Below are 12,004 nucleotides of genomic sequence, written 5' to 3'. Positions count from 1 at the left end.
TGTGTGTGTGTGTGTGTGTGTGTGTGTGTGTGTGTGTGTGTGTGTGTGTGTGTGAGAGAGAGAGAGTGTGAGTGTGTGTACATGTTTTTGTTACTTGGTGGGGACAGTTTTATGTTGAAGAATTAGGGGTTCATTTTAGGACAAAAATGTGAATTGAGTTTAGGTTAGGTTTAGTGTAAATGATTGAGGTTAGGCTGTAGAATTGTCCGATAAATGCAAAGTCCCAATGAGGATAAAAGAACAAATTGTGTGTGTGTGTGTTTCTTAAACCAGTCCTGCCACATTTACCTGGTAAAGGGAGAGAGGTGATTGGGTAAGACTCTAAGGAAAATCTCCACCCTCGTTTCCAAGTACGCATATTTGTAACATCTTTAAAAGACCGACACATTTTTCTCTCGGAGCAGAGGAGTTTTCACGCATCTTCACATCTTTGGAGCCCTGACTGCACTGAGGTACCAGCCTTTATTTATTTATCTTCGTGGATTTATTTGTCTAACACATATTAATTTTTATTTACAAAGTGACATCATGCAGTGGGAGACCAGAGATATACATGGTATTAAAAGCTAATTTAAGACTTTTATATCAACATTAAAAAAAACTTATAATCAGTAAGAATGATGTCATTTCATTCTGTCAAAATAATAAAAGTGGATAATTGTGTAAAGTGTTAAAAATGTATAAATATTAGAATTTACCTAAACAGCCGGTCGAGGCAGATGGTCTCCTGTCCTGAGCCTGGTTCTGCTGGAGGTTTCTTCCTGATTAGCAGGGAGTTTTTCCTCTCCACCGTTTGCTCAGGATGGGAGACTGTGATGAAGTGATTCAACACAATCTGCTGCTTTCTTCTTTACATTGTTCTTTTTTATGTACACTGCCCTGAGACAACGTATGTTGTGACTTGGTGCTATATGAATAAACTGAACTGAATTGAATGAACATTTTCTCTTCACATAATATTCAAGTTGGAAATTAATATTTTTTAAATATAAAGCACAACGTATTCAGTCTAAAACTTTTGCTTAGACTGTATAAATCAAGAACGTATTCTAAAAAATGTTTTTAAATGTCCTGTCATGCTTTGTGTTTTTGGATTTCCAGACTTTTGGAAAGTTTGCAGCTGAAAAAATTTAACATTTATGATCTGTTAATTTTTTCATATTTTGGCTACAAGTCATTTTGCTTCAGATTGAAGAAGTTTATGAAACACATTTCTTAATCACAGAGTTAAGTACAATTGAAACAAATGATCATTTACTGCAGGTTTTTTTTTTAAGTGTCAAAAACAATTTTCCAAATTGTTCTAACTAAAAAGAAAAATGTGCTGTACCCCTAAGTTTCTTATTTTAAGACTAAGATTGTTACAAAAAATACAAAACGCAAAGTTATGGACCTTTTTTGGATTCATGGGAGGCTTCCTGTTTATTATGTGACAGAAAAGTTATTAAAGTTGAAGAGCAACAACAGAAATATTTCACTTCATACTCATTTGTGGGAAAATTTCAAGTCTTAAGTTATAAAAACTCAAAAACAAAGTTTTTAATCAACTGGAACGAACTGCTGGTGCAGACTCTCAGAAGGAAACTGTTTTTTATTTATGTAGCTTTTTCAAACCTAAACTTCTTGAATGAGGAGAAGCTCAGCCCTCTTCCTCATCTTAAGCTCGTCCTGGAATGTCTCAAGGCATTTCTAGGCCAGGGACATAACTCCTCCTCCGAGTGCTTCTTGTCCCGGAGGCATCCTGATCAGAATCCTGAACCCCTCCTGCTGATGTGGAGGATCTCCTCATCGAGCTGATGATCGCCCTGCAGAGGGAACTTCTTGCATCTTGTTCTTTTGCTCAAGATTTAAAAAAAACTCATGACCAGAGGTGAGGGTTGGGACGTTGATGGACCAGTGAACTGTGAACAATCTTTTGGCTCAACTCATTCTTTACCACAACAAGCTGGAGAAACGCCCTCACTGCTGCATTCCAGCTTGTTCCGGTTCAGAACTGCTGACTCGTGGCTCGAAGACAGCTGCAGAACCACATCACAATGTCCTGAAGCAGAGACGAGACTCCAGGTGTTCCTAAACAAGACCACTTCCTCTCCACGAGTGCACAGGATCGGAGACAATGGACAGCACCCAAAGAGTCAAAAGCCAACCAAAAAACAAGCTCTTCATTTAGTTACCCCAAACAGTTGACCCCAACAACTCGCACAGTAAAGAACCATTCCCCAGGTTTACAAAACACACGTGGACAAGACGGGTGGTTCACAAAGTTGACCTCATAGTGAATCATGAGTCACCAAGTTAGATGTCTTGAGATGATTTCCAGGAAGCAAATAAAAAGCTTAATTGATGCATAAGAAACTGTTGACTTTAACTAGAAACACGTGGCATCTTCAGTGTTAATCTGTAGATCAGACGCTTTAAAAGATTTATAAAATGGTGAACTAGACCATCAAACCCCTATAATACCTCTCAGCTTCTCTGCAAAGAAAAAAAATAGATATTGTTGGTGTCATTGCAAAATGTCAAATGTTACAAATGCCTTTACTAAAAGTACTCCAAATAGTCCAAAAACAGCAGCTTATTGTTGTTTACATCCTCCGTGTTGTTTACAGAGTTGATGTGTTTGGTGAACCAAGAGTCCAGGACTCTCTGAGGATCACTGAGAATCTCCACCAACATATTGATTTGTTACAACAGATAAGAGTCTTTTGGATTTTAAAGCTTGTTTGTATCCGTTTTGTGTTTCAGGATGTCTTTAAATGGCAGTTTTCTGTCTGAGGACCAGTTCATGTGTTCTATATGCCTCGACGTGTTCACAAACCCTTCCTCCACGCCGTGTGGTCACAGCTTCTGCATGACCTGCATCAGTAGATACTGGGACGGATCCCAGGTTTGTCATCATTGTGGTTTTAACTATTATAGTTTCAGGGCCTTTTCTTCCTGGTAATGAGAAGTTTTTTACACTAACCACACTTGGTTTGAAAATGTATTTTAATGTACTTACCAAACAAACAAACTCCCTGTTAGCTTATCAAATATACTGAGTCACACTAAGAACATTTTTTATACCAAGTTGTTTTTATTTAGAAAATTTTCTGTGGTTTGTTCAAATTTGGCCATTTATCAGCTGGCTTGACAACAAGCTAGTTTTGTTTATGAGAGCACCAGTTAAAAACTCAATATTTATTGGTCTGGAGGGATGTCTTTGAGAACTCCAGCCATAGGTTTATAAAGGGGAATCCCCATGCTTCACAATGCAAGACCTTACGTCTTTAAAAAACGTACAATAATTTGCCTTCAGGCCCAGGCCTCCCTTGAAAAAGAGATCTGAGATCTCAACAGGACTTGCCTGGTTAAATAACAGTAAATAAATCTTTAGATAAAATGTATAATTTTTAAAGACTGTAGCTTTTTGTATTGGCATATTGTTATTTGGTGAACTACAATTATTTTGTATTTTGAGGTCACAAGTCTCTTTTTCTGTTGATCAGATGATGAACTATTTGGAAACTCTAATATGTTTAGTGTTATTATTTTTCTCCTTCCGTTTTTCTGTCATTTATGTCTCGTCACCTTTTTCTTTCAGGTCTACCAGTGTCCTCTATGTAAGAAGACCTTTCAGAAGCGACCGGACCTTCAGATTAACCGGACGCTCCGAGAGATCACCGATCAGTTCAAATCAATGAACGATGGCGTGGTGCTGGGGAAGAACAAGAAAGGAAGAAAAGCTGGACGGGGAGCCTTCATTCAAGAGTTTAAAAAGAAGTTCCCAAAATCTTCATCGAAAGAAAATACTCAAGATCTGGGTAAGTCAGACAGTAGAGAACATAGATATTATTAAAACATTCTTTAGTCGTGTTTTTGATCTGGAAACCTCTCAGATCAATCTGCTGCTGAGGAATGATAAACAAACATGTTTGTAGGTTAGAAATGACTACAGGGTTTAATGTGAGGTCATGTCACATTCTACAGGTAATGTCTGATTTTCATGTCTGAGTCATGGAACAAACACGTGAGTCCGTGGACCAAAACCCAATGTATAACCCAGCAGGTTTGGACTGTGCCAGACCCTGGGACTGAGTCAAACACTGGGTAGTTTTACCTCAGTGGGTTTGTTGTCTTTTTGTGGGTAAAATAATCAACATGCATAATGAGAGATGTGTGGTCAATGTTAGCTTTAAAGCAACATATTTTAAGACATTAATACATCTTTGAAACTCTCAAAGACCACATAAAATGCCACGTGTCAAACTCTGAGTTAGGTATGTTAGATAGTTACAATATCGGTGCATAACGGATTAAAGAACCAGATTAAACATAACAAACGTTTTTTTACCACCTTACCTTTACATAGCATATCTTTGGGTAGCTTGGTAATCGGTGCCTTTGTCTTGTAATCCTGAGGCTGTAAGTTGGAGCCCAGGTTGGGTATTCCATGTAAAAAAAGGAACAACAATTGTTACTTAATGCATCCTAAAGCGGAGATCCGGTCAGTTTCCTTTGGTCAACGCTTGGACTGTAAAAATGACAAATCTCATCTTCAACCCAATCACTGGGCGAAGCTTTTTGACCAAACATTTGGTCAAACCAACCCAAACTATACAATTTTAACCCAGCAAGAAGGTCAGAGCATTAAAGTTAGTATTTTGTTTGTGTCTTTACATTCATTTAAAAAAATAGCAACAGATTTGCCCAAAAATATCTTACAAACCTTTGACGACGCCGCTGTCGAAATATTGACTGGTTGTTGACACTTTTCTTGTATCTTGTTCTTCGTCAGGTGATTCCATCTTGCCTTTGCTATCACCAGTCACAGCTCCAATGGCTTCATCGGTTCCAGACACCGCAGTGGTTGGAAGTCCAAACACCTCGCTTCATCCTCCATCTTTATATCCAAGATCCTTATCCAACGGTCGTAGGAGGTTCACCCTGAGTGGTGCAGCCAGCAGCCAGCATATCCCTTTGTGTGAAACTCACCTGAGGGGACTAATGGTACAACAACAGCTCTGATAAGAGAATGAACATTAATGTAGAAAATAATTAATAAATAACATGTAGCTCTTTTTTCTCATTGCTTTTAGCTCTACTGTCGGTCCGACCAGATGTGCATCTGTCCTGAATGTGAGATTGAGGATCACAACGATCACGACACCGTGTCCGTTGAGACCGAATGGATGGAAACTAAGGTTGGAAAAGAAAATGGAGAAAGAGACAATGATTGTATTGTTGTTTGGAGTGAGTCATTAGGACCAGAGGAAGAATGTGGGTGATGTTTGACAGACAGAAATAATCTGTTGGTATTTTGTATGGTACTGTTGTTTCTCCAGGTCTGAAGACTGGTTAGACCACTCCATGATCTTAACAGGCTTTATCTTTAGCCACTTTGGTGCCTTGGTGTAATGGTTTGAGTCACAAGATCAATCTATGACCCAACTTCAGAGTTCTTATTGAATGTAGAAGGTTCTCGTTTTAAGATTTTAAGGTACATGGCTCCGTTCATTCTTCCACTTCCAAATAACTGAACCAACAGTGTTCACCATCTCACCAAGATTCTTGTTGATGGTTGTGTAGATCTATTCTTCGCCTAATGTAGACAACTCTTTGGAATGGGAGAAATTGATTTTATGGACATTTCAGATGTACACAAATAATGAAATGAGATTAGGAGGGTTGAAATTGGTTAACTGATTGAAGGATTAAGGGATCCATTGATTGGTTGGCACATAACCTAAGCTGATGCTAAAGTACACATCAAATTTAAGACCAAATCAGCTCCACCAGCAATATAAATATGTGATGTAATTTAATGGAATATCCTTTAAAGTGACCTCAATATGACTCTGGGTGTGTTTGTAGACACAGCTCAGGAATTCAGAGGAAGAGATCCAAGAGATGATCAGAGTGAGAACAAAAAAGATTGATGAGATCAAGACATCGGTGACTGAAGTGGAGGTAAAACAATTCACACAATTCACGTTCTTTAGATTTTTCCATCTGCCGCCTGTCACAAACTCATTGAACCCTAAAACTTTGCCTCATTGTTTAGATTTGGTTTAAATAAAATGTAGAAAGTTTTTTTCCAAATTTACACTTTAAAGGTCTAACTGCGCAATTTTTCTCAATCATCTACTTTTCAGTCAAGATTTTTCGAGATATGAACTCGACTCCTTTATTTTTCCCCACTGAGGATCCAGAATCGAACAAAAATGCAAAATCCAAGACCTAAAATACCCATTCTGATCTCCTCAGATGGCAGTGGAGAGGGAGACGTCGGGTAGCGTTCGTCTCTACTCGACGTTGGTTTCTGCCATCGAACGCTCCCAGGCAGAGTTGATGGAGGTAATGGAGATCAGCCGAAGGGCGGCGCGTAACCATGCCGATGCCATGATTCGGCAGCTGGAGTGGGAGATTGAAGACCTTAAGCAGAGGGAAAGCGCTCTCGCTGAGCTTGCCCAGTCGGACGACCACATACACTGCGTCAAGGTTGGTTGAGAACTTAAAGCGTCAATGAAAAACGGTGAAAACACCACCCCAGACATCCATTTAATCTCTTCTATGTTTTACCCCAGACCTTCCCCGACCTCTCCACACCTCCGGTTACCAAAGACTGGTCTGGAGTGTCTCTGAACTCTGACCTGGGAACAGCCACTGTCTACAGATCTTTGTCAGCCATGATGGAAAAGTTCCAAGAAGACCTGAAGGATGTTGTGGAAAATGGTCGGTGAAATCCAAAACATGCGGCTCATTTCCAGTAGAGACAAGGATGGGTTTTTATTTAGAAATATTAAGTTATTTGTAGAAGTATGAGCAAATTTTTCCCTATTCAGTTCCAAAAGATTGTGCTAAAAAAACTAATTTAAAGATTTTGTGAGCAAACACTAGAGGATGGTGTTTCTAAGCTTTTTCAGTACTGTTAGAGTATTTAGTCCTTACAGATTTCTTCTGCTTTTGGATTTTTGCCACATAAAAAGATATCTTGAGTATCTAAAACATACAGTTTGCATACATTATTATAATTTTTTGGAAGAAAAAAAAGAAATCACTTCGATAAGGAAGGCTATCTAAAAAAAATAAAACATGAAACAATGGTAAACCTTCCCACGATGGGTTGGCCCAATAATATTACTCCAAGAGCACATCAAAGACTCACCCAGGTGGTCCCAACAAAAACCAGAATAATGACTAAAATCCTGCAGGACTTCCTCGCCTCAGTTAAAATCAGAAGTCATAATTTTAAAATGAGAAAGAGGCAAAAATGGCCTCCATGAGAGAGTTTAGTGGCCAAAACCATTGTTGAAAAAGACGTGTCTCACCCTTCCATCCATCCATCCATCCATCTAAAATCTTCATTTTGTCTTTAATAATATTGTCTTTGACTGATTTTAACACTGATTTGATGATCTGAAACGTGTTTAACACGAAGGGAAAACTTTTTCACTGTAAAGTGTTTAAACATCGCCCTCTAGTGTTAAATAAAGCGTTTAGACTTTAAAGTCCTTTAAACTATTACATTGTCTGTTATCTGCTGCCAATTATACCCAAATATTATGTTTTGACTGGATTCAGCTGCTAAAACATTTTGCTACTTATTCAGGATTTCCTGCCACAGGATTGGGAAATAATCCAGTACTATCACAGTCTAGTAAGCGTGTATTTTTACAATGAATAAATCAAACATACATTTATGTTGCCTGGAGAATATATTCTACTCACCTTTAATATGCAAATGTGTTTTTTCCTTATAGGGGCAAAGAAAATACAAGAATATGCACGTATGTTGCGTTTATTTCATACTGATCATTTCACAGTTTGCAGATGCGTCTAAAGAAGACTAATGTTTATTACATCTTTGTTCTGTTCAGTGGACGTCACTCTGGACACTAATACTGCACATCCAAGACTGGTGCTGTCAGAAGACCTAAAAACTGTGAGTCATCTGTTTAATGACCACAAACATTTGATAATTATTAATAAAAGATTCATTTTTTTGTATATTCAAAACCATATTTGTGGCTGTACTGATGAACTCCGCAGGTTTGGTGTGTAGACAGACACCATCACGTACCGGAGTCTCCTGAAAGGTTTGACCGAGTTGTGTGTGTTCTAGGGAGGGAGGCCATTTCTTCTGGGAAACATTACTGGGAGGTAAAATCAAAAGAACTTGTATCTTGATTGTTGTCTAGAAATGTGTACTTGAATGTGTAATATCTGAAATACTGTAAATATGTTATGGTGAAACGCTCCTTTTGGGTTGGAGGGTCTTTACCTCAAGACAAGTTCTAATATCTGGGAGTCAACAAGAGGTTTATCAACCTTTATTAAAACAGTAAAATCCCTCTGAGATCGTGGATAACTTTTTCAAGGGAGGTCTGGGTCTGAAGGCAGCTTAACATGCATGTTGTTGAACTGTGAGAGAAAACTGGAGTACCTGGAGAACACCACTAATGCACTCTGCCGCCTATGATCGATCGATGGATTAGGATTTCTCTGCAGTATTGAGGGTGCAAAGCTCTCAAATTTCTGGTTCATATTTGGGAACATAGGTACATGGGAATATAGGTACCGAGAAACATACAGTAACTATGGGAACAGTACAGGGAAACAAAAGTACCAGTGAACATAGGTATTGGGGAATGTAAATACTGGAAATTATTGGCAACGGAGAATGTAAGTACAGGGAAACATAGGTACATGGAAACATAGGTACCATGGAACTTAGGGACTGAGAAACATAGGTCCTAGTACCAGGAAACATAAGTATCGGGAAACATAGGTACAGGAGAATATAGGTAGAGGGGAACTTAGGAACTTAGAAACATAGGTAATAGTACCAGGAAACATAAGTATCGGGAAACATAGGTACAGGAGAATATAGGTACAGGGGAACTTAGGAACTTAGGAACTTAGAAACATAGGTAATAGTACCAGGGAACATAAGTATCGGGAAACATAGGTACAGGAGAATATAGGTAGAGGGGAACTTAGGAACTTAGAAACATAGGTAATAGTACCAGGGAACATAAATACCGGGAAACTTAAGAACTGAGAAACATATTACTAGGGAATATAGGTACCAGAAAACATAGGTACCAGGGAACTTAGGGACTCAGAAACATAGGTACCAGGGAACATAGGTACAGGAGAACATAGGTACTGGGGAACTTAAGGACTGAGAAACATAGGTAATAGTACCAGGGAACATAAATACCGGGAAACTTAAGAACTGAGAAACATAGTACTAAGGAATATAGGTACCAGGGAACATAGGTACAGGAGAACATAGGTACTGGGAAACTTAAGGACTGAGAAACATAGGTAATAGTACCAGGGAACATAGGGACCAGGAAACATGGGAAAACTCCCCCATAATCCAGGGAAGCTCAGAGTAGAACTGCTACTCCTCCACATTGAAAGGAGTCGGCTGAAATGGTCTGGGCTTCTGATTTTGATATCTCTTAGAGTAGATTAGTTTTCGTTTTACCTTCAGCCCTTTTATCTCAGTATGTGGTTGTTGTGTTTCCAATGAACAGGTCGAGGTGAATGGGAAGACCGACTGGGATCTGGGTGTGGCCAGGCACTCTGTCAACAGGAAGGGGAAGATAGATTACACCCCAAACAACGGTTTTTGGTTCCTCAGTTTAAGAGACAAGTGAGTTATTTTTAAGGTAGTTTCTCACAATAATTTGGAGTAGTTACTGGATAAACCAGTCAGCTTGGTGCAGTCTGACTTGGACTGGTTCCCCTTTGAAATGGAATGGGTTGACAAAAACACAAACATTTTTGTAGTATTTTCTTTACTCTATTGGCCCAGTTGTTCAGTGGTCATATAAAGTCCTTAAAGAGCCAATCTAATCTTCCTCATGACCAAACACAGCAGTTTTATTTACCAGTCATTAGACATGAAGAAAATTTGTCTTTAATTCCAAATCATCATGTTTGTGATGTTTGTTCAGGAATAAATATGCCTTTAGATCCGAACCATACACCGACTTCCAGCTGAACACCAGACCCCATAAGATTGGAATATTTGTGGACTACGAAAAAGGAGAGGTGACAGACTACATGCATTTTTGTTACGGTATTACCCATTGTTCTGCTGAAATTTTAAACTGTGTCCAACTTCTGTTCTTTTCCCCACAGGTATCTTTTTTCAACGTTGACGCCAAAGTCCATATCTATTCTTTCCACGACGTTTTCACTGAAAACCTCTACCCGTTTTTCAGTCCCTGCACTAATAAATCTGGAAAGAACGAGATGCCTCTGATAATTACAAGAGTAAATATGACACATTAGCATCCACCATGTTTGGTTATTTTCTGTTCCTCAGGTACTTATTTGCTCTGGGGTTAAAACATGATACTTATCTGTTTATCTTAACATACGGACTAGGAGTAAAGACGATAAACAATGGCTTGTTTGGCAATTAAAATAATGTGACAACCACCACTTAGAAAACTATTTTAATTTCCGTTGAACAACACTAACAGTTTAGCTCATTTTTTAAGGAGCTATTTGATTTAATATGTCCTAAAGACAAGCGTAAGGAAAAAACAGTTGGAATAATTGTGTAGGTACTCTGAGTAACATCTGTCAGTCAATACCAGAAAACCTACCCCTCATTTCTTTTGGACTATGCTAACAGTTTCACGCATTTTTTGAGGACCATTTTAGGCTAAACTAAACTAGCATAACTAAAAGCAATAAAAGAAAAACAGTTAATTATTGTTTTTTTTTTCTTCCACGCTTTAACTACACAGTTTACTTTATTTTTGGAAGCTATTTTGTTTAGTTTAGCTAAACTTCTCAGAGAAATTTAGCTAAGCTAAACTAGCTTTAAGCTATGGAAACAGCTGTTCTTTCACATAAAATATGGTTCAACTTTTGCTGTTTTTAGGTATTTTCTTAAAAGACATTTGTACTCACTGGCTTCTAATTCAACATGAGAGTTTAGGGTTTGTTTTCATTTAATTTGTCGTGTTTTTTTTTAATTCAAATTGTTGTTTTGATTTGTAGCTTTTATGTGCAGCAGTTTGGCCAACAGCTGTTCTTAATGTGCTATATAAATAAATCTGATTTTAAAACAGCTGCTGGCAAAAATAATAATTTTTTTTAAACTTCTATGTGTTTTCTTTTAAACTATGCTAACAGTGTAGCTTATTTTTATAATCTATTAGCCTAGCTAAATTAGCTCAGCTTAAAGATGAATAAAGAAAGCTTTTGGACTAATCCAACAACAGACTAAAAGTAAAAACAGTTACATCTACCACCTGGAAAACATATTGTTATTTATTATCTCCTGTCTTGGAGCACGATAAGCATTTGGAACATTTTTCAGTTTGGAATTACTGCTAATCTGCCACCAAAATTACAAGAAAATTATATTTGCATGTATATAAGCAGTAAAAATGAGTTATTTACAGAAATACCTCTGCTTCCTGCTACATTGTGTTACTGGACTCATTGAATAATGTTTTTGTTTTCTAAATAAAGCTGTAAATAAAAACTGTCTTGTTGCCCTATGGTAACCATCAGAATGACTCCATTTATTATAATAAAATCTCGTCATAAAAGAGAAAATGTGTGTAAAACATTGAGCTTTAACAGTAGAGGTCACCAGAAGCACAAAATAAAGAAAACATAGTTTGACTGGCTAATCTACTGTGAAAGTAGTGAATAAATGTATTAGTTGTAAATGATTTATGATGCAGTGAGTTTCACTGTTTTGATCTGGTTAATTGTGTTTGTTAACCAGTAGTTTTGACAAAAAAACACATTACAAGCTAAGAACAATAGTTATATACATTTAACTGTTTAAACACTGTAGTGACATATTTATTAACAAAAGTTGTACAGTATGACACATGATGACACAAATGTAAACCCATACCAATAGTTGTATGGTGCGTTCACTGGCCGTAGGAAGTCTAGAATTTAAATTGTCACCAGCTGTACAGTTTAACAATGGAGGAGGAGTCAAAATGCTTTAATGCGACTTTATACGAGGTTG

At 37.7% G+C, this 12,004-nt stretch overlaps 1 protein-coding gene across 2 annotated transcripts in view; it reads left to right on the top strand.

Annotated features, from left to right (window-relative positions):
• LOC106519071 (E3 ubiquitin-protein ligase TRIM39) overlaps positions 1-11,528 on the top strand; it is a 15,040-nt gene extending 3,512 nt beyond the window's left edge. Inside the window, exons 1-15 of one of the 2 annotated variants that reach the window (XM_014010591.1) lie at positions 280-452; positions 2,746-2,887; positions 3,584-3,803; positions 4,778-4,989; positions 5,079-5,183; positions 5,854-5,949; positions 6,247-6,480; positions 6,567-6,714; positions 7,592-7,639; positions 7,743-7,769; positions 7,860-7,924; positions 8,032-8,142; positions 9,528-9,646; positions 9,951-10,047; positions 10,138-11,528. In XM_014010591.1, the coding sequence (XP_013866045.1) occupies positions 2,747-2,887; positions 3,584-3,803; positions 4,778-4,989; positions 5,079-5,183; positions 5,854-5,949; positions 6,247-6,480; positions 6,567-6,714; positions 7,592-7,639; positions 7,743-7,769; positions 7,860-7,924; positions 8,032-8,142; positions 9,528-9,646; positions 9,951-10,047; positions 10,138-10,290 (1,776 nt within the window). In that variant the 5' untranslated portion in view covers positions 280-452; position 2,746 and the 3' untranslated portion in view covers positions 10,291-11,528. Of the gene's footprint in view, positions 1-279; positions 453-2,745; positions 2,888-3,583; positions 3,804-4,777; positions 4,990-5,078; positions 5,184-5,853; positions 5,950-6,246; positions 6,481-6,566; positions 6,715-7,591; positions 7,640-7,742; positions 7,770-7,859; positions 7,925-8,031; positions 8,143-9,527; positions 9,647-9,950; positions 10,048-10,137 lie in introns of those variants that run through there. The other variant, XM_014010590.1, reaches the window with a different exon arrangement.
• Positions 11,529-12,004: the final 476 nt, after the last annotated feature.

The sequence above is a fragment of the Austrofundulus limnaeus genome, unplaced genomic scaffold (genome assembly GCF_001266775.1).
Source record: "Austrofundulus limnaeus strain Quisiro unplaced genomic scaffold, Austrofundulus_limnaeus-1.0 Scaffold70, whole genome shotgun sequence".
Taxonomy (NCBI): domain Eukaryota; kingdom Metazoa; phylum Chordata; class Actinopteri; order Cyprinodontiformes; family Rivulidae; genus Austrofundulus; species Austrofundulus limnaeus.
Note: the sequence above shows the minus strand (reverse complement) of the source record. Positions and strands in the feature narration are given on the sequence as shown.